We start from the raw sequence: 27,725 nt of genomic DNA on the forward strand, positions 1-27,725 counted from the left end.
AGGAGGGGAGTGACAGTGCCGAACATGGAGACAGCTGTTCTCCCCCTCATATGGGACTGGAAGAGGGAGGAGTCAAGCCTGGTGGTGAAAAAGAAACTGGAAAATAAGTTACAGCATTGCAGGTTACTAGACCTTTCTCATGCTGTGAATAAACGAGACCTTTTCCATATCTGGAGCTACAGCAAGGTGAACCATTTAGCAAGTATGCAAGTTTGAAGGCTTCAACTATACATAAAACCCTATATGTGTGTGTGTGCACATGTGCACACACACACATACTAATCCAGCCTGCTTAATTGTCCAGAAAGACAAATTAATATTTAGGGTTTATTATTCTAAGAATCTGAATTTGAGGTATATACATCTTATCTCTCTTCAGAGTCAGCCAACAAACATTTACTGAGTACTTACCATGGGCTGGGCTCTGGGAATACAAAGACAAGCAGAAAGAAGGACAGCCCTAGCCTTCAAAGAGCTTACTTTCTGAGTCAGGGAACACATAAGGAAGCTGAAAATCGGGAGGGGAAGAATGTATGCTAGTCGTGATGGAGAAATCCAGATGAATACAGCAGCTTGTGAGGCTCCCAATCACAGGGAAGGTCCCCAGGTGTGGGGAGAACTTTCAGGGTGTGAGCTTGTGAGTCCCAGGGCTGCTGTGACTTTGGGGGATGAGGAGCTTTCTAGGCCGTGACAAAGTCCAGAGGAGTTAAAGGCTCTGAGTGCAACGACAGCATTCTGTTAACCTTCGCGTTTTCTCTAATACTTAGCAGAGTGACTTGTACATATTTAACATATGCAGAAAGGATAATTATTAATTCGAGCTCTGGAGTACCAGAAAGTCAATTACTTAATGAGGGAGACTAAGGGGATCTAGGCAGTTTTTAAAGAGATGATGAGATAGGAAATTCCTGAGAATGGTAAGAGTTGTAAGAGAAAATCAGTATTAAAAAAAGTATGATTATGAAAGATAATGTGGTCTAAGCAACAGGTTGTGAACATATTTAAGGGTTCATTTAGGCTGGGGACAAACCAACAGGCTATAATGAATTTGATGGTAAGCTCTTCTGTATGACTAGGATTATCATCAGTGTTTCCTAAAGCTTCTAAAAGATTTGGTACATCTGTAATTACCCAAACACATCTGGGAATGATTCAAAGTTTGGTGAATTATTTAAAATCTACCTTATGGACTTCTGGAGTTATGATTTTCAGAACACCTCTAATTTACATATAATATTGCTTGGATGGACTAAGAGAATCTACAGATCCTAACACCGCCTTATCTCTTGTCCTAAACAGGTAAACCATATATCCACAAAAGTGAATTATTTCTCCTGCCTTTAAATGAGACGGGATTTAAATACATCCCTGGATCTCAAAGAGATTTAGAAACTATTAAAAAGTTGCACACACAGAACACATTATCGTGATTTTATGATCACAAAATGTCTAACCGTGTAACAAAGTTAGTTTATTTAAAGCGAGTAGTGATCCAGGTTTAAAGCAGACAGGATCTCAGAACAAGCTTAAATCCTATACTGTTCTTTGAGGGTTGGGGAGTGGAGTGTGAATGTGATGAAAAGGGACTAAAAAAAGGACATTTCTGAAGTTGACATATCCAGCAACAATAATACGCTTATAAAAAATAGCATTCTTCTGAAGTTTAAGATAAATATATTAGGAAAATGTTTAATTTAATTCTTAACAAAGGCCCATCCCCAGGGGCAGCTAGGTGGTGTAGTGTTGTACTGGATAGAGCACCAGCCTTGAAGTCAGGAGGACCTGAGTTCAAATTTGGCCTCAGATACTCACTAGCTGTGTGATCCTGGGCAAGTCACTTAACCTGATTGCCTCCCTACCTCTGCAAAACAAAGGCTCATCCCTATTAGCCTATCGTAATCATTGAAGCAGCAACCACCATTAAAATCTCTTAGGCAAAACACAAAGCATTTTTCAACATATTTGGACATAAATTGTACTAGAATCCACAAATTATTAATATAGCTAATTATCAAAAATAAACAATTTTTATAATTTTATTCATTACCACTGATGAGGGAAGAAGTGATCAATATAATGTTATGCATGATTTGCATTTATTGAAAACAAAGACAATAGTTTTGATTGTTAAATGGAAAACAGTTAAAATATAGCTTAAAATTTTTATCTTAGAGCTTTTGTACATTATCTGTATGGATTTTTGGCATCATAAAAGCAGTAAGTAAGGAAAACCATTTTGTGTTCCTTTAACACTAAGAAAACCTTACAACTGATATCTCCCTATACGAACCCATGATAGAAAAAAATATATACATTTAAAACATCCTAAAACATATAAAGGCCATAATTTAGAGTTTTGAATAATCACAATAACCTCCTACCCCAAATAGATCAGAAGTCAACACATAATATATGTAAAGATCAAATACATTAAATAAATTGATTTAAAACTTCCCACCTTAGATAATGAGCATAAACACTATGGACTAAGTAAGAACATTTTCTCTATTAGAAACACGTAAACATTAATACATTTAGTGTGTAACAAAAAATTTCAGAGAACAGTATATTAAAATGCAAAGTTCATAGTAATAGCAAAATATATATATAGTTTCCTTTAGACATTGTCTATCATTTAGCATGATAGGATTGAGAACTGGGAAACAGCAGAGTTGAACTACATATTCAATAATCATTGATAAGTTTCATTTATGTATAACTGTTCCTCAAAGTCTCATTAATCATTTTTATATGGAATCTTAGACAGTACTTAAAGAACTTTCAACTTTAGAAGGAAAAACACTTAATTGGGCAAGTTGGAAAAGTGGAACATGAATATTAAAAATACTGGTGTAACGAAAATCCTCACTCAAATAGCACTAAACAATACAGTTCAGATACTGCTCAGATACGTTTAGTTTTTCTCTGACAGAACCGTTCCTGGTACTTACTGGAGAGAATGTTGTGTGTGTGTGTGTGTGTGTGTGTGTGTGTGTATGCGTGTACAGGTGTATATGAGTGTGTATGTGAGTGTGTGTATGCATGTACATGTGTGAGTGTGTGAGTGTGTGTGTGTGTGTAGGGTATGTATGTGTTAAACATTCCTCTTACATTCACACTTTTTGTCTGTACCTCTATGGAATGATTCATGTAAACAATTGCAAGCTCTTTTTCAAAGGCTACCCCACAAAGAGTTATCCACACACCACAGACTGATACACAGATGATGCATCTTCTTGGAACATATTAACATCCATGGATGATGACTAACTCAGGATAGACTGTGCAGCTTCTCTGATTGTAGATGCAGCTTTCTCTAGCTCCTTCTCAGTTTGTTCTACTGTCACCACAATTCTGATACTGGGAGGAAAAAGATTTGGGGGGGATGCTTCGTTATTGTTTTTTAAAAGGAAGTGCCACCACAACCCAGTCTAAGCAATGGCTGACTTGCCATCTACTTCTCCTGCTAAAGCTTCTGGCTAAGCGAGGTCCTTTCAGGTAGGCTGAGACTGGAATCACTTGCTGTCCTGCCAGAGCCCGATTTCTCACTTTTACATGGAAATTCTCTGTTTCGTCAGGTGTCTCTGATTCTACTCAACGTGACATAACATACTCTAAGGCAGAAACTCTCAACTTCTGCTGAAAGGCAGACTGGAAAAAATTTTCTGGAGACCATCATTATTTAAAGTGGTATCCCATTTACCATATGCTTAAATTATGAATCTGCTCAATTTAAAAAACGTCAAGAAAGTAGTCTGCTTAATCCTTGCTCCTCTGTATTCTTTCTGCTATTATTTTACCATACACACCTATTCAGTTTACTTCCAAGGTGTTAAATACTCCCCAACACGGAGTTAACTTCTATTAGGTGAACACTCTTATAAAGTTTATGAATCCTGGGATACTTCAGTCTTACAAATTAAAATTAAGATTTAAATTGAGATTTAAAAAAATACTATACTTCAACATTAGCAACAAAATATTCTTTCATGAAGCAATCTTTTAGAAATGTTTCAAAACATATTATACAGTCTTTATCCACATGAAGGCTATAAAACAGGTTGAGGGAAAAGTGAAGGGAAATCCAAATTTCTACCAACCTAGGAGGAGGAAGACTTTTCTCTTCTTTTTCCAAGTAGCGTGCCTGAGTTAATGCAATATTTCTGTTCATGCACTAAAGAAAGAAAGAACAGATTTACAACTTGAACTTCACACACTGTTAATTCAAACAGTAAGATGCAGTGAAACTTAACACTTCTACAACAGTCTTAATTTATTTTCCCAATTACAGATGCTGGAAAAAACAAAACCAAAACAAAAACTAAATATCACTGAATTTGTGCAATGAGAATTTACATCAAGTGAGAACTGTCAGTAATACCAAACAATGATTATCTCAGCTCAGAGGTATTTGGTGGGTCCATATCCTTAAAGCTACTGCAAATGAGCCCCAACTGATAATAATCAGCTAAGAGGCACAATTAGTTCAAAGCAAAGGCATTTAATTAAAATGGCACCTTAAGAAACAGTAATGAAATACCTTCCTCATAAACCTGAGGTGCAGCCTCCCACAACTACATGTTTCTTCATTGGTAAAAATGGAAAAAGAAAACCAACACATTGCCTACTTCACAGGGTTGTTGTGGGAAAGTGCTTTAAAAATATTATATAGAAGTACCATATAAATGTACTCAATGTGATCATCATATTCCAAGTTATAAGTTAAAGTGATGCTCCGACATGGCCAGCATGGTTATAATGACAATTAAAACCTTTAACAAAAGAGGGAGTATCACAGAGAAAATTAAGACCTAAAGAAGCACAGGCACAAGATGCTGAGAACCCAAGGCAAAAAACCTGAGAGTTGGATACTAAGTTTAGACCTTTGGCTTAGAGACTCAGAAGAACTACGGGACTATTCATAGCACCCCAGTTTAAAATGAAAAACACCCTCCAAAGTACATAAAAGAGAGGCATGGTCAATGAACTCTAAGTCTGATACCTATCAGTGGCATTAAGGCAGCAAAAAAGCTAATGCCACTGGGGGCTACATGATAAAAAACACATCTTTGCGCAAAGAGGTTAAAATGACTTGTCAGATTTCATATGAAGTATTTTGTTCAGTCCTGGGCACCACAGAAGGGAATTGATAAACTAGACTATGTATAGAGGAGAAGAATTAGAATGGTGAATAACAGCTAACGGATATAGGGATACGACTTAGACATGAGAAGTCTTAGGGAGAACATGAAAGCTATTTGCAGGGTTGTCACATATCACAAGAATAAGACTTGATCTGCTTGATTCTAGAGAAAAGAACTAGGGGCAATAAGCGTAAGGAGTAAAGGGGCAAATTTAGGCAAAAAAAAAAAAACAAACCAAAAATCCAAGGCAACTTCCTAACTAACAGAGATGCCCTAAAGTCGAAGGAATGACTGCCTTCTGGAAGAGTAGCCTCTTCCTCACTAGAGATTTTTAAGCCATGTCTGGATGAACACATGCTGACAGCTGGCATTCTTATTTCAAAATGGATTTGACCGGGTGATCTCTAAGCCATCCTCTTCCAGTTCTGACATTCTGTGAAGTTAACTCATCTTAGAAGTACCTGATGTACTTACATTTTTCCCAAGCAAACATTCTTTTATTAATTAAATTACAATTACTGATAAAATCATTTCCAGATGGTGAAACTAAAGGAAATAGAAGAAGATTCTTTTTGCATGCAGCATGCATGTAGAATAAAAATATTTTTATTTTTCTCCCCTCTAATGACAGAACTGTAATTATGGACATCAAAATTACAACTTACAATGTGCTGACACATGAAACAAAATGGTGACTAAACGTTGCCAGGGTAATGCTATACTTGGATAGCTCACCAATCCAATTATGCAAACTTATAATATTGCATTTCACTAAATGTAACTTAAATAGTAAATACAGCACATGGTAACATTGATAGAATCTGATTTTATTAAAGCTAAATAAATTTCTGTTTATTTTGAAAATTACTTGAAAATTCTCCTACAAGAGAATCAAAGTTTTCTCAAAAGCCAAGATGTCACTGCATCATTCATAATTTCAATTGGCCACTAAATTACTTAAAAAGGTTACACATAAATGTGGTAAAGTTGGAACAATGAAAGGTAATTCCCCTTGCCATTAAGCACAGAGAATTCTGATTTTAAAAATTAGCTGAACCATTCAGAAGCTTCACAAAAGCTTCATACAGAATAACTAAGAAACTTACCTGATCTACTATTCTCTGAAGTAACTTGATATCATTCTCTCGAGATCCTGTGCTCTCTTCTAGATGTAAGTGAAATGCTGGTGAAAATGACTCGCCTACCACTCTTAATCCATAAGTGCTAAAAAAGAGAAAAACATATACGTATACATAAGTATATGTATATACACACACATATATGTATATTTTAAAACCAACATGTGAATATGAAGAATGTAATGAAAAAAATTTAAATATACAAAAAGTTCCTTAGCTCACAAAAACAACAACTAAATTTAACAGAAGCATGCAATTTGCAATTTTGGTAATGACAGAGAATTAACTTATGTACACAGAAAGGCAAAAGTGTATGCTGCTGGACATACAGGACAAAATTTAGATTATAGCACACAAAATATGAGATTATCTTCCTTAGCCAGCCAGTCAACAAGCATTAACTAAATATTTACTATGTGTAAGGCACTGTGCTAAGAGCCAAACCAAACCAGTAATTTAAAAGACCCTTTAAAGCAAGCAAAATTTTTCAGTCTCCATTAAAAATAAATTTAAGTTTCTTTTGCCCTCCTAAGACCTGATTTCCTCATCTGTAAAATGGGAATAATATTATCTGTCTTAAGGCGTAGCTCACAACAATGTAAGCTATTATCGTTACAGAACTGGCATTCTATTAGGAATCAAGATGAGGACAATGTCTTTTGAGGGTAGATGAAGCACACTGCTACTCTAGCACGTAAGGATAAAAACTCTATGAGAATAATAGAAGTCATTATAAATTTTGGACACTATGTCTCAATTGCTGCAACATCTGGGGCAATAAATAATCACCAACATTTATATAATAAGCATTTATTAGGGGCAGCTAGGTAGTACCGTGGATAGAGCACCAGTGCAGAAGTCAGGAGTTCAAATCTTACTTCAGACACTTGACACTCACTAGCTGTGTGACCTCGGGCAAGTCACTTAACCCCAATTGCCTTATCCTGGACCATCTCCAGTCCTCCTGATGAATATCTGGTCACTGGATTCAGATGGCTCTGGAGGAGAAGTGAGGCTGGTGACCTGCACAGCCCTCCCTCACTCAAAACAAAGTCAAGTGCAAGTCATGTCATTATTTCTCTGATGGCATGAAGGATGAACACACACAATAAGCACTTTTTACATGCTCTGTCTATCTAATTGTCCTACTAGCTTAAGTAAATAATACAAAACATTGTGGAAAGAGCCCTGCATCAGGAGTCAGAAGATACCTGTCTCCTCTTGGAGCTGGTTTTAACATTGTTAAAGGTAGATGATATATCCACTACTGAAGTCACAGGATGATTGGGAAACATTTTGTAAGATATAAAAGCTAATACAAATGTGAATTACAGGATTATTACATGGTTGGTATTCTATTAGGACTCAAAAAGAAGGCATAGATAGACTAGGGGTTGAGAAGAATTACCACCAAGGCACTAAAGGGAAAATGGAGTGAAAGGTGAAACAAAAGTTAGCTTCAGAGATGTTAATTAAAAAGAGAAAAAGGAAGTTTAAGAACCTGAGATTGGGGTCTGGGCTTTTTAAAGAGAAGAGTGATAGAAAATTAGGAAGAGGGTACTTCAATTATAGATTACTAGTAGTGATAAGATTCCTTCTCTATTTCCAATCTCCCCCGCTTTTTTAAATAAAGAAGGGGCCAAGAAGAAAAGGTATGAAAGGTTATGACGGAGGAAAATACACATGATAATCATAAATGAACAGGAATGAATTAAATTTATCTATAAAACAGAGGATAGTAGAATGGATTAGAAAGCAGGTCCTAGTTTGCTGTTTACAAGAAAGACAGTGAAAGATTTGCACAGAGTTAAAATAAGGAGTTTACAGCAAAATTTATCATACTATAGAAGAATTAAAAAATTTTGTGTTTGTCCTTCCTTCTACAAGAGGACCATGACATCAAGATAATGACATGACTTGCACTTGACTTTGATCTCAGTAATGGAGGGCTGTGCAAGGTCACCAGTCTCACTTTCTTCTCCAGAGCCATCTGGGTCCTGTGGCCTGATATTCATCAAGATGACTGGAGATGGCCCAGGACGCAATGTGGGACCTTGGTCATTTGAGGCTAAGGTCTTCTCAGATTCTCACTTTGAGTGAGATACACCCATTCAATGAATAGGCCTCTTTGTTACTCAAGGGTTGGTCCCTTTTAATAAAAGAAAAAATAACAACAAAAAATCAAACTGGCCAGTGAAGACCCTCAGGGCTTCTGGGTAAAAGAGAAACAGTTACTATTTATTAATTACATTCACTGGCAAAAGATGAAGAATAAACTATCCAGTAAAACGGAGTATAATCTTGCAACAGGCAGAATGTAGCTTTAATGAAGTAAAGTACTTCTAAATATTTCTTTTCTTTATAGAAGTTTCTACTGATATCTTCTACTTCTTATATCACCACAGTTATAGACAGCCATCCCATACAAGAAACAAAAGTTTTCAGAGAAGAAAAACCATCATCATAATTAATCAATCCACCTTAGGTGTTGGGGCTGCCTCCTCATTTCTCTTCATTTGAGCCCATTTGAGTTTTATAATCATGTTACATTTACTGTTGATTTTTGGTGTGTCATTCCAGTGACACTGTTGTAGTTACTGCATATATTGCTTTGTTTCCCACTCTGCTTACTTCACGCTGCATCAGTTCTTCTTTGTCTTCCCATGTTTGTATTTATTCAGGACAATAATATTCCACTACAGTCCCATACCAGAACTTTTTCAGCCATCTCGCAACCAATGGACATCGACTTTGTTGCCAATTCTTAGCTATCACTAACAGTGCTGCTATAAATATTCTGTGGTATATGGAGACTTTTCCCCTTATGAGTGGTTTCTGTGGGGTAACAAGCTCAGCAGTGGTTTCTAGTACAGTTTTTTAGTAATTTTATTTACAAAATTCCAAAGTGCTTTCCAAAACAGTTACACTATTCCAAAGCCCCATCAACAAAATGTCAGTGTGCCTGTCCTTCTACAACCTGGGCAACAGTTGCTGTGGCCATGTTTTTGTCATTTTTGACAATTTGTAGAGTGTGAGGTGAAATCTGGGAGTTTTTTTGATGTGAACTTCTCTCAGCATTTGCGATGTGGAGCATCTTTTCATGTAGTTAGGAACATGCTGCAGATCTTCTTTAGAGAACTGTTTGTTTATATCCTTTAACCATTGACCTCCTGGGGAATGGTTATTTTATACACATTTATTACTATTTATTATCTTGGATACCAAACTCTTTTCAGAGAAAGTTGATACAAAGATCTCCCCCCAGCCTTGACCATGTTCCTTCTTATACTAGATATGTTAATATGGTTTTATAGAAGCCTCTGAGTTTCAAGTGATCAAAGTTATTCATTTTAGGTTTTGTAATTGACTTTAATGTCTAGTTAAAAAACATCCTCCCATACCCATGAGAAGTATATGATCTTTTTCTTAATATTTTTATAGTACCATCAGTGCACTCAAAGTAATCTATCTGACATCTTTGATGCCAAAGATGAAACAATAACATCCTTATCTTCCTAAGAGTAAGAATGGAATTTGGGTGATTAATGCAAGCATTTTACAATGTAAATGGATTGAGTGCACTGATGTCTCACTAGAAAGTAGTTTTCAGATCTATTTCTAACAAATATTTATTAATCATCTCCTATGTGCCAGTATTATATTGTGTTCTAAGGGTACAAAGATGAGAATGAAACAGTCAGTATCCTCAAAAGACTAATCAGGAGAGAGAGCACATATATTAAACCACTTAAACTGTCAATGCCCCAGGCGACTTTATAAGCCTGTATTTTGCTAATATAGTACTGTTCTTCTGCCTTGGTGGAGGCAGTGTCCTCACCTGGAGTTCTGTACGTCAATGAAATCCCAGGTCCAAAATAGAACATTTTAAAAATGGAACTTAAAGTAATTTGTAAAAATAAATTCCTATAAATTATTTAAGTTAGTTACATTCAAATAACATCAAACAAGATTCTTACTGGCTGACATGTATTATTACTTTATGTATTGGCATTTAAATGTATGGGTATGCATGAGTATTACATATAATCATATGATATGTATATAGATATCTATCTATATACATATATCTATATATATTATATGTATACAGAGAAAAAGAAAAGAAAAAAAGAGAGACAGAGACAAAGATAGAAAGAGAGTAAGAAAGGCATCTAGGTGGCCCAGTTAGATAGTTCAGAAGAGCTGTAAGACAGAAAGACCATTTTATGGTGAATTTGCACAAGGTGGCCAGAAGGAATATAAGGATATGTCTTTCTTATAATTCTGTAATTCTGACCTCTAGAAATTTATAATCTAGCTGGAGAGATGACATGTACATAAATAAAGGTAGCACAAGTCAGAATGTAACAAAATCTACAAAGAGAATAAAGTATTAGGAGAATTCAGAGAGAGAAGTGGGAAAAATTAAGGAAAATTTCAGGAAGCATTTCAGTTGAGCTTCAAGAATAGGTAAGCACAGAAGGGGAGGGAGAGTATTCATTCCCAAGGACGGAACAGTTTACAATGAGACAAAATGGGGAGAGAAGTTTAGAGTATGTCCTGGAATTAACAGTAGTCCAGTGTGACTAAAGCAGAAGCTATATAAAGGCTGAGGACAGTCATGGAGGACATTAAATGCCAGGTTATAAAGTATAAATTGCAATTGGAAGGCAATAGAAATTATTTTTGAGCAGAAGACTGACAAATCAGAGATGTGTATAAAGAAGATTCCTCTGGCAGCCAAATGCAATAAACACAGGAGGAAGTGATATTGGCTGGACATAAGGAAAACAGGAAGTTATTCCAATGTCCTGAGAGGTAATGAAGCTATGAAGTAGGGAGGGAATGAAAAAGAGGTGACAAATGCCAGACTGACTTCCAGACATATACTGTTTGGCCACTTTGTCATAACACAATGTGCCCTTAAGAGACAATGCTTGACAAACAAAGTGCTTTCTAAACATTCTCTCATTTGATTCTCACAAATCCCCACTGGATAAGTAGGGCATATATTATCACCCCCACTTCTGAGGAAAGGGAACTGTGGCTCAAGTACCTCTTTGAACCTCAATTTTCTCATCAGTAAAATGAGGCAGTCGGATTAGATAATTTCTAAGGTCCCTTCCAACTACCATATTTAACAATGTTTCTAAGATTCTGTGACAATATCCTAGCAGGTCTAATACAGAAAAGGTTGACTTATAATTACACATTAACTTATTATGTTATTCAACAAAGTAATGCTCACATTTATAATGCTTTAAGGTTTACTAAGTATCAAACCGAAATGGAGTCTTAATTCTTGCCTCTCGTGTTGGGATTCCTAACCAGGGACCCACACCTCCGTGAGCACATTTCAAGGGGTGTATGAATTTGAAAGGGAAAAAAATTACATCTTTATTTTCACTAACTTTACTAACTTCTGGCTGAAACTAGCATTTTCTTCACTAATAAGACACCCTGAAAAGGGTCACTTACATAGGCTTCATCAGACTGTCAAAGGTGTCCATGAGTCAAAAAAGCTCAAGAACCTCTGCTCTAGCATTAGGTTTAATTTATTCTGGTCTCATTCTTTTAAATCTATATAAAGAATGCCTCATTAAGAATTTTGTGACTACATTTATATTTCATATAGTTAATGTGCCATGGCTAACAATAAATAAAAACTCTTCATGAAAAATTAATCATGTAGAGAATTTTATTATTCATGTAGACATACCCATAATAACTTTAATTACTTTTAGCCTTACTTCTTTGGACCAGCTGTGATATACAATTGTGCTTCTTTTTTCACAGGTACTTCTACTCAAGGGCATTTTCTACAGCTGTATTTGGAGATAACAAGGCAAGGGTGGGGATAACCATGACCTAAAAATACATGTTCCACTTGAGTAAAGTGAAACATAAAACCTTGGACAATATACAGTCACATTTTCTAAGGCCAGAAAGCTAGAAAAAGACCTAAAGATTCTTTCTTCTCATCTGTTTTTCAACCAGGTGCACTTCTCTGGACTTTTCCATCATGGCCCAACACTGGGTACTTTCCCTCCCTCCTCCTCTCTTTTCAGCTTCCTTTTGTGTTATCTTCCCCCAAGAAATTTTAAGATCCTTTAGGGCAGGGACTGTCTTTTGCCTTTCTTTGTAGCCCTAGTGCTTAGCACAGTGCCTGGCATACAGTAGGAACCTGTTTTTGATTGACTGACTAGAAAAAACCCAAACTTTGGTAGAGAGTTGGCTACAGTGAAATGAATATTTGGTGTTGATCTCTTTATGATTTTGGTACCATAGGTGTTATCTGCTCAAGAATTAATCCATGGACATAGACTTCAGACAAATGTATCAATGTAAAATAAATGCTCATCCTTGGAAAGAGTCAGGATCACTTGGGCAACAAGCAGACTTGGCAGATATCTGTACCAGTTTCATGAAGCTTGTCTTCTTCCTTAATTAAACCACAGGGGAATTCCTCAGAACTTAACCACCTATGTGTAAGGCACACCGTGCTCTCTCCCTGGTTATAAAACCACAATTCTGCTCCATATGGAGCCAACTATAGACCTTAAATGTATGTCAGTTTTATTAATTACATTTCTGCTTAAGTCCAGGAATAAGGATAACAGTCTAACACAGGTGGCAAAGGACATCTCTGCTCTCACAGAAAGTAAATACTCTCCATAGTGTTACTAACATCCTGGGATTTTGGAGTTTGCACTCTAGCCCAGTATCTAATACTACCACATTTAGGGTAGATCATAATTGAAAAACATACATTTGTACTAAGTTTACTAAGTTTATGTACTAAGTGACTAAAAATATGCCTATGATAATAAGAATAAATAAGGAATAATAACACTTTGTAACTTCCTTGTACCCAATAATGTTATGCACATACTAGATATAGTATACATATCTACTGAACGGATGAACGAATGAAAACACTGTGATAGTGGTTTTAGACTTTGAAATATTTAAAATAATGAGGAATAGAACTTAGTTTCTACAGTTAAAATTTTAAAATTTGTACTAATAGCTCAAAATGTATAATGTTAATAAAACAAATCAACAGTAGGAATTAAACTCTGAAAATATATGAATAGTAATATTCTGTAACATGGATTCCATGATTTATGGCATTATGTAAGTTCTTAAAATAACAGAAAATCAAGATTCAAAGAGTAAAACCAATGAAGAATACATGAATATATGATGGAACTTGGTACTTAAGAAAAAAGGTAAACTTAAGACAATTTTCTTAAAGGTAGGGGAAATCTTTTTTTTTTTCCCCTACAAAGTCCATCACACTGTTGCACACAGAGTAGATCCTCGACATGTACTGGCTTACCTAACTTGAAAATATTTTAAAAACTCTAATATGAACAGGCAAAGAACTGAATAAATGTGTCATATTTATTTACTTAATGGCATGGACATTAAATATATCTCAGAGATTCTTCTTTCAATTTAGGATGAAGAATGAATTGTCTAAGTATGGCTGAATCAGAATGAAAACTCAATTTATTTTTGAAATTTGTGAATACTTACTAGCTTTTTACAACCAAAAATTACACTTAGCTTTAAGACACACTGACAGTATTTTACAATATGTTTAGAAATTAGAATAATTCAAAACACTGTTAAAAACAGAGAACAACTAGAACACGGATCTGAAAGAATGTCTCTTTTAATGAAGTTTACGTATGATCCTTAGCAGCATCTATATATAAAACTTACCCTTGTAAGGCTTTATGAATTTGTTTGCACTTCTTTCTCAATACCTGAAAAATATCTAATGAGAGGAAGAAAAAAAACTATGTTACTCTATTTGGGTTACATACATCTGAAAAGAATGCTCGACAATACCACTTTTTGAGCTTAACTGAAAACTTCTAAAGAAAAGCAGTTAAGGACCAGAGAAAGGGTCTAACTAACTGCAACAAATGAAGCTCCCCCTGCATATAGAGAACAATAACGAATATTGGGGGTCACTCAAAATAAAGATCCAAAAGTACACAGACTATTTGACTCCTCATTCAGTTATACAAATTTTGAGGAGAATCTGAATTTTAAGGGCAGGACTGGAATAGCTTTCCAAGTGAACCTACATAAGAGGAACAAGAGTAAATGTCTAGCCTTGGAAGAACTTGCTACTGGACTCTAAAGAAGCTGAATCCGGCCAAGAAGCGAATATGAAGGTAACTTTTAAGTTCTGTTTCTAAGAATGCTTGCTTAAGAAAAATTCAGCCTTCAGTATTTGATTAGGAAATGTAAAAATCAAGTGATTTTTAACTAAAACACACAAACACACAATTTTTCCATTTCCCTGAATTAAGAGCAATAATAAACTTTTAGGATGAGCAGTGGCAGGTAAGAAACACATTTTACAATCTGTGTACTTTTTAAAAAGAGCATTATAGTAGTAGTCAAACTATTTATTGTTTCTTAGTTTATTTCCTAGTAGATCACTTATTCACAATTGAAAGGGTTAAATTTTTATTAAAGCTGGGTAATTTCAGGAAAATTGATTAAAGGTAATGAATAATTTCTAGTAAAAATGAAAAATAAATTCATTCATTGAAAGTGTTAAATAGTTTATAGAAAGTAATTCTCTAAAAAATGTTTTAAGTAGTTGAGTATTTATTTAAAAACTGAAAAGCAAAGATACTTTGCAATTTCCTTGGGAATAGAAAAATGAATATAAAAAGCAGAAAAAAGTATTTCATTTGGAATAATTTCATTCAGGAAGACCTGGGAAAATGGCAAGAAATTTGTCCTAATATGAAATAACACTGAAGTTAAAAAAAAACCCAAACCTACAAAATTAAATATATTATGATTCTAAGATCATGTCCAGGAACTGGTAAGGACACAGATATATACAAAAATGGGACAAAAGAAATATTTCTTTTCAGACGGTTGTTTTGTTTCAAATACTTTGCTGATAAAAAACCTGGTGTGGACTGATCTGGGCCTGGAATGAAATTTTAGATTTCACTGGTACACTGAACTCTGGGGAAAGGAAATTCCTTCAAACCTTCTTTGTAACTTATAGTCTTAAAGAACTGTCTATTATAGTACTGAAAGGTTAAGTGATCTGCCTAGTGTCACCTAGACAGTAAGTGTTCAGATATTTCTATTTAAAGGCTCTTTATCCACTAAATGAGGTAAAAACATGAAAACACTACCTATTTGGATGGGTCCTATCAATGCTGAGTCTTCTTAAAGGAAGGATATGAGATGCCCAAATATCTTTGGAAACGCAATGGACTTTTTGGTATGCCAAGAAATAATTTGTTGCTTATTATGATTCAGAGTGAAGGGGAAAAATGAGAGGGAAAATATCTTATATTTAGTTTTCTCTCTCCTGTTTTCCTCTTTTCCCCATCAAGCAGGATCAAGCTATCATACAGGGAGGTGGCTCTAGGAATGTGAGAAAGAAATACTAAAGCAAACCCATGAAGAGCAGTATTATCTAGCAGAAACTTCTTCCTTGGGATGCACTTTAAGCACTTGGGTTTGCGATATAAAACCAAAATTTCAGACAAGATGTAGGTGACATTTCCTATGGGGAATTCTAAAAGATCAAACCTGTAATTTAATGCCAAAAAACTTTGACCTTTTATTAAAATCTTCCAGAATAATAAATACCTGGATTCTCTTCCATGATGTTGAGGGCCTCAATAGCAGCTGCCGCTAACAAGGGAGGTAGAGAGGCTGAAAAGCAGTATCCTTGACCAGAAAGTCGCTGTGAAGAAATAAAACCAAGAGAAAGAAATTCTTTCAAACTACTTTATTCTCCCTACAACCTAGCCATAATCCCACTGTTCTTTAATGATGTTAATTAAGCAGCAAGACTTTCTAAACAGCTGTGGATTATGCCATGCTTGGGGAACTTGGCAGTTACAGACTATTGCTTACCTTATTAATTAATTTATTTTTAGTTTTCAACATTCATTTCCACAAGATTCTGAGTTCCAAATTTTCTCCCCATCTCTTCCCTCCCCTTAACTTCGAGATGGAATGCATTCTGAATACCCCCTCCCCAAGTCTACCCTCTCTGCTGGCATTCTTCTTTGAAACCCTATGTAACATAAAACTCAAAGAGATCAAAGAGGGAATCACCTTCTGGCTTTCCTCCTCTACCAAATGACCTAAGAAATTTTTACTAAAACTATTTCAGATTTTGGGGAGCCAGCATTCGTATAGTGCTTGAAAGCTTAACTAATGCTTTAAGACACTGTAACATTCAACACTCACAAAAACCAAGGAAAGCAGATACTACAGCTATTATATTATTATTACCATTTTAGAAAGGATGAAACTGAGATTTCCTGAATGACTTATCCATGATAACAAAGTGAGTAGAGTGAAAACATGGGATTCAAACCCAGTTCCCTTCTAACTCTAAATCCAATAATCTTTCCACTATATACTGAACCAACTACCCTTACTCTCCTTAAATTTTCTCTTCTCCATGTTAAATACCTCCAATTCTATCAACCAAATCTCATAAAACAGCTTTAAGTTCTTCCCCCCCTACACACCTATTCTGGTTATTCCTCTATCAATGTCCTTTCTAAAATGTAGAACTCAAAACTCCAGAGTTGCCTCAGAGTATAGTAGGACTAGTGAGAAACAGATTTGCTGAAATTTAGGTATAAAAAAATCAGTAAGATGCTCAATGATTAGAGGAGGAGAAGGAATGGAAAATATCTGAGGTCATAGGAAGAGTAAAATTAGTTATGAGTTGTTAAACCTCATTAGTTTAATTTGCTCTGTCAAAGGGTCATCTAGGTAGACCTAAAGTTTTTTGAAATTTGTAAACACCTGAGACTCAAAACTTCATAACCACATGCTATTTAGGGAAAAATGCTGGGGGCTGGGGAGAGTATTTTAACATTCTCTCTCTCTTTTAAGAATTTTCTCTGTTTATTAATTACTTTGGTTATACTAGCATACACACAAAATATTCCTATATTTTACTTTAAATCTGTTCATTCAATTGAAAATTTAATATAGAATTCAATTGAACAGTAATTATAAACCTACTATGCTAGTACTAGAAATAAAAAGAGAAAAGGTAGTTCCTGAAATTTTCAAGAGCCTTTTAAAGCCTAGTTTTAAATATTTCTTTTCCTTACCAAATCTTTGTTCACATGTAGTACCTGTCCAAGATATATGGATAGAGGTTCTACCTATCTAATAAATATCTAACATATACTGAAGGATATGTTCTATACGCTGTTTATCTAACTCGTATTATAATCCAAATGAAAGACCCTTAATTTTTTTATTGTATGGAGAGTTAGACCAAGTTCTTTTCAGTGTTTATAGAGTTAATCCAAGTCCTTTTTTTTTCATCCAAGAAGTTCTGTAATATTTGTAATATTCTAGGGCACAGATATCTTCCATGACAGTGGTGAAGAGCCTTAGAGAGAATACATCTACCTGCTTTATGCTTTGCCTAATATTAATGATCTTATGTCTTTTGAGGAATTTTGCATATGTATTTCACTACATAATTGTTACAAATTTTATGTTAAATTTTTGCAAAAAAGTGGGGTGATATAACTATGTGAAAACATTTTTGAAAAATTGTGTGGATATTATTTAAAAATCATTGATTACTAAACTGTCTTTGAAGCAAGATTACGTCTTACCATCTCAGATGACTTACACATGGCAGATCTGCCTCCCTGCCTGGTACCCTTAAGCCTATGGTTCTTCACTGGGTTTAGTAACAATACTGTTAGTACTGCAGCACCCTCAACAAACCATGCAAGTCAGCTTTTGGAAATATACCGACAAGGCATGTACTCTGAGAATTCTAGACCTGGGGCTTGTGACGCAAGAGAGATCATATCTGTATCATTGTACTATATTATGTTTGTCCTTTGCTTTCAAAGCGGACCATGACAGGGAAATGATGACATGACTTGCAATTGAATTTGATTTGCGTGAGGGAGGGCTCTTGCACAGTCTCACATGTCACCAGCCTCACTTTCTTCTCCTGAGTCATCTGGATTCAGTGATCAGATGTTTATTAGGATGACTGGAGAGGGTCCAGGATGTAATGGGAGGATACATTGCCGCTCTGTTTACCTTTTAAGTGGAGTGACGAACAGAATTATACTATGTGATGATCACATGACAAAAGGGTTATAAATCAATGTTTGGACTGAAAAAAAACCCCCAAAGTGTTACAACTATGCGGTAGCCATGATTACTTGGTGAAACATGGTAATTCTGAGGTATGCATGGGAGCTGCTTTTTTAGAAGAGAGCCTTTAAAACAGCATTCTGTTCTACTGAATCAAAAACATTTTTAACAGTAAGTACAGTGGTATCTTTTTTCTTACAACTTTCAATGAATTAGAAGATGATTGTTTACTATGGAATAACACCTGAAAAAACCTGTTTCTTACTAATATGCCTATTAAAGATGCTCTCAATATATGTGGAGACTGTCATAAGAATTTCATTTAGCTGGGATTAGCAGTTAAAGCTCTCTCAGTTGTCTAGCTTTATTAATAAAGTTCAAGAGATTTTCTAGCTATATGAAAGTTATAGTGTAGTAGAGAAGAGGTAAGATACTAAACTAGCGTAGTGGTTATGTATGAGAGAAAAATAATAGATGTAAAAGATATTGCAGAGGTAGAAATAACAAGTTGGCAACTAAATGGATATGTGAGATAACAGAGAACGAGGAGTCAAGTACCATACTACAGTCCAAACTTGGGTAACTGTAAGTATCTGTGGTATCTTCCACAGAAATAAGCAAGTTTGGCAGAGGAAAAGGTAATAGGGAAAATATGAGCTCAGTTTTGGATGTGTTAAATTTGAAATGCCTATCCAATAGGTAATTGGTAATGTGGGTGACTGATGACTTTAATTCATTTGGAAGTATGGTATTTCATGACTTGCAACCATTCAGAATTACTAAAAGAATAATGATATTAAATAGACGGGCCTTTGTTTTAGGGAAATACTTTCTCAGTTACTGTCTTGCTGGAGAACCTTTGAGATGACACTTTGCTCAAGTCATTTTTTCATAGTAAAGATAAAATGTGCAATCTTCTGTTCTCTGTACCTTTTAGTCAACCGTGTGAATTTCAAGATGTCATATTCTATAGAGTAGTTTTTGCAAAAACCTTCCTATTCCCTTCTCAAACCTTCATTAAGGTCTTCAATCTAGGGGTAGAATATTCTCATAACAATTTGGTAGACTTGAAAAAGTAGACCTATGGTTTGTACTTACTGATATTTTTTGATTGCCTTTTTCCAACAGTAATAATGCTCATGGTTTTCTTCAAGCTTTTGGTATTCCCCTTTCAAATGCCTTGAAAACTGATTAGTCAACATCTCAAAACTGTGTTGCTTCCAGTACAAATACTGCATATTCTGTGTCTGGTCTAGCTGTTCTTTATCTTTGTTGCTCATGGCACATGTTAATATCTGCCCTTTTATTTATTTTTCATTTTTAGTATCAACTGCTTTTTTCAATAGGTTAGAGCTGAGTGGTCTTAAATGCATGTTATGTTCTCTTATTTTTTCCAATTTGGTATTTATTTTGACATTTGCTTAATGAGGCAATGGTCTGACTACAGAGATAGGTCGTTATTTCCTAACAATTATGTTGGTAGAGCAGCTGTGATTATTTTTATGCTGTCTTTTTTGGAAATGTTTATCATAGGCACCGTAATAGAAGACAACTAAGTGCCCTTCCATAAAATAATGTTTATTGTTGACAATGGACCTATTTAAAAAAATGATTTTGCCCACTCCTTTACTTGTCTTATAAGACATTGCTTCATTTAGTTACAATTTCATTTTTTCTTTTGGTTTCATTTACAGCTAGGACATCAAAGGTGATATGACTCAGTACTTCCAGCATAAGAATATTTGCTTGTTACCAGAGAAAGGTTGTAAGAGCACTTACAGTTAAATTAAAGTTTATACATCGTCTAAAAATTTTGTGATTATTTACACCTTCCACTTTCATTTCCACAGCCTTGTCACAATTACAGAAGAAAGGGGTTACACAAGAGGTATTCCTGTATTTTCTTCATGGTGAAACGATTCATCATTAAGTGGCTAGCTGTTGGGATTGGAAGCTCAATTCCGTGTGGACAGTCTCGGGCGGGTAAAGGTGGGAGCTTCTAAATCTTAGAGCTCTCACGAGACCCTCCCAGGAAACGGCAGGGAATAGAGGTGAACCGAGCTATCTCGAGTAATTCCGCCTCTTCCCGTGAGAAACGTGATGGGAGAGAGATCTCCCCGCCCTCGAGATGGTCCCGGATCTGGGCACACTATTGTTATCTAACAGCACGGTATTGAGATGCAAACTGTGTGGCTGAAGGTTAAGTAGGATTGAGGAAGCCTGAAAGCTCTCTTAGCAGGTGAGGAGCCAAGAGGACAGTAGGCTCCGCTTCTCTTCGTTCCTCTCTTCCCTCCCCCTCTCTCCCCGCTTGTACTTCTACTTCCAATCCCTTAAGATCTTAGCCTCCTTAGGAAATCTCCCCCTCTTCCTCCTAAGGAAGACCCCCCTGCACTTGTAACTAGACCCTGAAATAAAGCTCAACCCTTGCTTGACTCTGGAACGTCCTTTCTCTCATATGAGCATCCGGTTTTGGCCAGCCGAAGACCTCGGAGGTGAGGTAAGAAGACTCGGGTAGCCCACACAGGCCTCTAGGCCTGGCAGCTAGCCAACTGGTGATAAGCTACTCTGTATTTAGGTAGGCTGGTCCTCAAAAAACAAACCATATTCTATAACTGAGACCACACTCAAAGCCGTTATCACAAAAACCTCCAGAACTTGCAGTCTGCTGCTGTAACCTTCAAGAACCCAGTGTCATCTTCACATCAAGATGAGGCAGCAGAGTAGGACTTTAAATTCTTTCAAATATAGAAGGTAGTGTGGTATAACAGAAAGAATTTGGATTTGGTATCAGAGGCCTAGGGTTTAATCTCACCTCCTTCATTTACCTCTAAGGTTTCGTTTTCTCATTTATAAAATGAGGAAGGCAGATGATGCCTAAGATACCTTTCAAGTTCTAAGTCTAGAATCCTTTAGTGACTCTATGAAATTCCTTCCTTCTTCTATTCCTATTGCTTTGAGCCTGCTCCAGGCATTCTGTGACTCTCCTTAATGGAGTAGAATATGGTTCTGAACTTCTACTACCATTCTTCTCCACCAATTCATTCTTAGCACTACAGTTTCAAGAATAACAGAAAATAAGAACTAGGAAGTAAACTACACAGGCAAACAATGTCAATCATCTAATATTTTCTGAGAAAAATTATTTAGAACCCAAGAATAAGCCTACCTGATGGTCAATTACAAAAGATCTGCCACAGCAAAAACCTCCAACAGAAGCTAGGGAATTCTCCATGTTCGCACTGATGAGATCAATGTCATCAATCTGGAACAAGAGTCAGAGAACATTTCTTTAAAAGAAAAAACAAATCTCAAAAAAAATCCTAGATCATCTATTCAATGTTATTAAGACAGATATAAAAAGGAAGAATCTCCGTACTGATCACGTGCATGTTTAGACAGTACCATTGTAATAAAAGTAGAGTGAGTCCTAAAAACTACATTAAATTCCAGGAAAACAATTGTTCAGTAATATAGGATAGATACACACACAAAATTTCATCAATTGTATTAAATTTTAAAGTAGGCAATCATATTTAATATTGGTATTTCAAGGAATAATTTAAGTAAAATTAATTTTAAACTAAATTTACAGTGTTTCTAAGTAAATTTAAAATAATAAACCATCAAGTATTCTAACCATAACTGAGAATAGTGAGACTAAATCCAGAATAATTCATATTTAATTTACATTGGAAATTGTACAAGTATTTGATTAAAAAAACAAAAGCAAAAAACTAGATACATTCATTGTCTGCTACAGAGCAAGGCATTACCCATTTCCAATTTTTCTTCTTTCTGTACAGATAAGGAAATTGAGACTAACGGGGGGGGGGGGGTGTTAAAATTATTTGCCGTAGTCACATACGTAACTCTACCCTACTGACTCTGAGGTTACTCCTTTTTCCACTATGCTGCTTTTCAATGAAAACACTATGGCAATCAAACGGTAACATAATTCAAAAGGCACAAATTAATTAAAGGAGGCAACTGAGTCACAAGTGAGTCACAAGTGAGTCCAAAACATACATACTCTGGTGGACAAATTCATGAATTACACTTGAGCAGGAAAGTGGGCAGAATATAGGGAGTATTTGGGTGAGGAAAAATAGAGGGAGAAAAACATATGCGACAATAGTAGAACTACATTATAGGTACTTGACAAAAAGGAAGAAATATATGATGATTTCTAGAAGCTGGCAGGAAGGATCACAAAGCTAGTGGGGAGGAATGATATGGTAGTGATAGTAAACTTCAACCACCCATAAACGTTTTTAAGAAAAAAAGTTATTTTACTTTTTTAAAGCAGGGCAACTAATAAATTCTTAATCTGCTTACATGATAATGTCACCACTGAGAAGTGGAGGGACCAATAAAGCAAAATGCTATTGTGTAACTGTGCTGACCAATAAGAAACAAGCTGTTGAAATAGAAATATCTGGAACCTTGGAAAGAAGCTACCATGTAATCTTTACAATTCATGATAATCAGAAAAGGCTAGACATTATGATACGACATGAATTGTAGTAAAGATTTCAAAGACTAGAGAAAAGGAATAGGAAGAAATTTAAAAATCAATCAACAATCATTTTTAAACAACTGCTACACACTACACGTTGAAGAGAGAATATACGAAAATTAAATGGTCTCTGGTCTCAAAGGACGTTCACACACACCAGGAGAATAGGGAGTGCTCACCTGAAGAAATACAGCACACATACAAGTGACTGAGTGCAAGGAGAGGGTGAAGGAGGAGAAAATCACCAGGGACAGAGTATGGGGACATGCGTCTAGAAAAGGTACCATTTTGGCTGAGACTTGTAGGGAACTGGGCATTCTGAGAGGTGGAAACAAGGAGACAGCGTACACTGGTGCAAAGGCGGAGAGGAAATACACAGAGGAAACAGCAGCCAGGCAAGTTTCTACAAGAAGGAGATGATGTGTAAGCTGTCTGGGAAGATGGACGGGAGCCATATCATAAATGGCTGAAATACTAAAAGTCAACATGGAAGGTCTGAGAGGAGCCCACCTCTCCTATAAACCCTGCAACAAAGTTCTAAAAATGAAATTTAAGGAATAATGACCAAAGAAAATCAAGGAGAGACAATCTCCTTTATCTAGTTCAGGACTACATAGGACTGCCAGAGGACTGTGGGCCTGGTAAGTAGAAACAATTGAAAGACACAGAGGCACCTGTGGTGCCTGGACAACCACATGAGAAAGGCCAGAAGAGCATTCAGGAGTCCTGCATGGGCAAACACAATGTACAGGGGGTCTACATCAGAGTACAACAAGGAGATGGGCCAGTAAAATACTCAGCACTATGCAAGAGCCAGGATCAGCAAAGCTTCCAGGCAGCATAACTAGTAGGGGGGAGTCTTTTAGGGGACCTTCTAGCAGTGCATCTGACATTACTCAGTTGACAAATGGCAAGGCCCCATACAGAGAGGGATGTTTCTAGTTGAGGACTGTGTAATGACTGGGAGACAAAGTGGGTTGAGGATAAAACCTCGAGCCAAGCCATCAATAAACAGACGGAACATGGGGTTACTAAAGCATAGTCTTAACCACTACACACAAAGCAGCGGTAGTAGCAGCACCCAGATTACAAAAGAGACAGGACCATGCAGGGACTACCCATGTAAGGATAACGTGTAAAGAAGCGTAAATAAATGCAGAAGAAGGGCATTAATGCCACCGATTGAGCAGTCTCAGAGAAAAAATGATTCAGTGACAAGGACTAGTTGAATGTTTAGAAGAAATAAGGGATTAAAAAGGAAATTCAAAATGACATAAGAACTCTAGAGGAAAAAAATATTAGAAGGACAATAAACAGAATGAGGCATACCTTATACAAGTAGCTCTCATAAAAAATAGAATGGGACAAATGAAATTCATTGAAACCATAAAAGAACGAGAAATATTAGAATAAAGTCAAGACACTGGGAAAAAAATGGATCTGATAGCAAAAAAAAACCAAACCAAAACAAAAAAAACTGGGAAGCTGGTCAAAGAGAGAGACCTGAAGATTAATAAGACTCCCTGAAGACTGTAAACAAAACAAACCCCAAACTCTGGATACGATATTTTAAGAAATCATTAAGAGAAAGTTGCCTAGATCTATTAGAACCAGAAAATATGGAAAGAAAAAAATAGAATATACTGGCCAGCTAAAGGAAACCTCAAATTAAAAATGCCTTGGTGTCTTGAACAAAACAGCTTCCAGATTGAAGAAAAAATACTGCAAGAAATCAAAAAGAAAGGGTTCAAGTTACGTAAGGATCACAGAAGACTATGCTGCTACTACTACAAAGTAGAGAAGGTTTTAGAATATAGAATTAGAAACAAAAGATAGAAGTCTACAACTAGGAATAATACCCTGTAAAACTGAGCGTAAGAGGATAAAAAAGAGTCTTTAACAGACTAGTTTATGAAAAGCACAGAGCTGGGGAGAATCTTTGTTTGTTTTACTGTTTTGTAGATGTCCTTTCCTTTAACGTAAAAATATATTTTTTCAACTAACCAGAACTTAAAAAAATTAATCTGTCCAATCATTCTAGAGAATAATTTAGAACTATACCCACAGGGCATACCCTTTGATCCAGTAATATTCCTAGTAGGACTGTATTCCAATAAGATCAATGAAAAAGTAGAATGACCTATATGTACATTTATAGTAGCTCTTTTTGTGGTGGCAAAGAATTGGAAACTGAGGGGGTGTTCATCAATTGGGAAATGGCTGAATAAATTGGTTTAAGATTGTGATGGAATATGTGTTGTCATTTTTCAGTTGTGTCCGACAATTCTGTGATCCCATTTGGGGTTTTCTTGGCAAATATACTGGAGTGATTTGCCATTTCCTTCTCCAACTCATTTTACAGATGAGGAAACTGAAGCAAACAGGGTTAAGTGGTTTGCCCATGGTCATACAGCTAGTAAGTGTCTGAGGTCACATTTGAATTCAGGAAGATGAGTCTTCTTGATTCCAGGACTGGAATGCTATTCACTGTGCGCCTTAGTGTGGTGGAATACTACTGTGCTGTAAGAGATGACTAAGCAGGACAGTTTCAGAAAAACCTGGGAAGTCTTATGAAGTGATGAAAGGTGAAGTGAGGAGAGCCAGGAAAATATTATAAACAGTGATGGTAATATTGTAAAAATGACCAACTGTGAAAATCTTAGCTACTGTAATCAATAATACGATCCACGAAAAATCCAAAAGACTTATGATGGAAAGTGTTATCTACCTCCAGAGTGAGAATTGATGAACTCAGAGTGCAGACTGAAGCAAACTGTTTTTCATTTTCTTTAATTTTCTTGCTTTTTTGCTAAATGGCTAATATGGAAATGTTTTGCATGAGTTCACATATAATAATGGGTATCATTGCTTGCCTTTTTAATGGTTGGGGGGGAAAGCTGAAAGGAGAGAAAGAATATGGAGCTCAAAAAAATGTTAAAAAATAAATAATAAAATTTTAAAAATTCGATGTCTCTCCCACTAGCCACCTCCCTCTTTGAGCAAACAAAATAAAAAAATAAGTCATCAATACATAGCCATGTCCAAAAATATATCTCTTCCTGCATTTTAAGTCTATCATCTGTCAGGAAGTATTTGATTTTCTTCACCTGGACTCCTAGGATTGATCAGTTTTAAAAAGTTTCAAAGCTGTTTTTCTCTACAACGTTATCATTACATAAATTGTTCCACTTATTCTGGTCACTTCACAGTATCAGTTCACAAAGATCTTTCCAGTTCCCTCTGAATTGTCCATTTTTATTATTTCTCACATTCTATTAGTCAAATGCCATGATCTGTTTATTAACTAACTGTCCATTTACCAATCTTTGGCAACCACGAATAGCAAAGTGATCAATATTATTATAAATATGGGTCCTTTTTCCTTTTCCTTCGATTTCTTTGGGATATAAGCCTAGAAGTGCTATACCAGGGTCAAAGATATAAGCTTGATAACGTTCTGGGAATAGTGGAAACTTGACTTCCAGAATGGCTGGATCAAATCACAACTCTACCAACAGTGTACTAGTATACCTATTTTCTCTCCAGCATTCTTCATTTTCCACTTTTGTCACTTTTGCCAGTCATTTAGAAGTAAGAATTACTGTAAGGTAGGGTCTCAAAGTTGCTTTAATTTGCATTTTTACTTCACTAATGATTTAGAACATTTTTCACGGGGTAACTAATAGCTTCGACCTCATCCCTTAAAAATTGCCTAGTCATATGTTCTGACCATTTATCTAATGGAGAATGATGCAGTCTTAAAAATCTGAATCAGAGAGCTATATGACCATGCACTCCCTTTGACAAAGCAATACCACTCCTAGGTCTGTATCCCAAAAGAGCTAAAAAAAAAAAAGGAAAAGGACCTATACGTACAAAAATATTTATAGCAGCTCTTTTCTGGGGGTAAAGAACTGGAAATTGGGGGGATGCACATCAAATGGGGAATAGCTGAATAAGACTTGCTATGTAATTTGGATGGAATACTATTCTACTATAGGAAATGATGAGCAGGATGCTCTCAGGAAAACCTAGAAAGACTTACATGGGTTTATGCAAAGTGAAATGTAGACTATCAGAAATATTATATGATGATCAGCTGTGAATGATAGCTATTCTCAGCAATACAATGATCCATGACAACTCTAAAGGCTTTAGGAATAAAAATGCTATCCATCCCCAGAGAAAGAACTGATGGAGTCTGAATACAGATTGAAGCAACTTTTGTTTTTTTTTTTACTTTACTTTTCTTGAGTTTTTTTTTTTTGCCTATGCATTCTGTCGTAATGTGACTACTATGGATATTTTTTGTATGACTACACAAATATAACCTATATGGAATTGCTTGCCTTCTCAATGGGAGTAGGGGTGTGTGGAGGTGGTGAGGGAAGAAGGGAGAACATGGAAATCCAAGTTTTAAAAACAAATGTTAAAAACTTTTTCCATGTATGAAATATGAAAAATGAAATACTACATAAATACAAAGAAAATTTAAATCAGATCCTAATGGAAATGAGATATTGATCACAGAAACTCTTAAGGTGCTTTTTCCCCAGTTACCTGTTTACTTCTACTTTTTACTACATTAGGATTGTTCAAAAATTTAAAATTTTATAATAATCAATATTGTCCATTTAATTTGGCAGGTTCCTTTCTATTGCTAGCATATATCCAAAAGCCAGTGTCCTTCTTGCTCCTCTAAACTGTTTATGATATGACTTTTTATATATAGCTCAATGTATCCAACTTAAAGCTTATCTTGGTGTATGG

At 35.7% G+C, this 27,725-nt stretch overlaps 1 protein-coding gene across 2 annotated transcripts in view; it reads right to left on the reverse strand.

Annotated features, from left to right (window-relative positions):
- Positions 1 to 2,074: 2,074 nt before the first annotated feature.
- Positions 2,075 to 27,725, reverse strand: part of SPTLC1 (serine palmitoyltransferase long chain base subunit 1) — a 96,988-nt gene continuing 71,337 nt past the window's right edge. For both annotated transcript variants that reach the window (XM_072611917.1, XM_072611926.1), the window contains exons 10-15: positions 21,606 to 21,701; positions 15,929 to 16,025; positions 14,015 to 14,069; positions 6,251 to 6,368; positions 4,101 to 4,174; positions 2,075 to 3,360 (exon numbers count right to left, since the gene is read on the reverse strand). In XM_072611917.1, the coding sequence (XP_072468018.1) occupies positions 3,267 to 3,360; positions 4,101 to 4,174; positions 6,251 to 6,368; positions 14,015 to 14,069; positions 15,929 to 16,025; positions 21,606 to 21,701 (534 nt within the window). In that variant the 3' untranslated portion in view covers positions 2,075 to 3,266. The remainder of the gene's footprint in view (positions 3,361 to 4,100; positions 4,175 to 6,250; positions 6,369 to 14,014; positions 14,070 to 15,928; positions 16,026 to 21,605; positions 21,702 to 27,725) is intronic.

This window comes from Notamacropus eugenii, chromosome 1 (assembly GCF_028372415.1).
Source record: "Notamacropus eugenii isolate mMacEug1 chromosome 1, mMacEug1.pri_v2, whole genome shotgun sequence".
Classification (NCBI taxonomy): Eukaryota; Metazoa; Chordata; class Mammalia; order Diprotodontia; family Macropodidae; genus Notamacropus; species Notamacropus eugenii.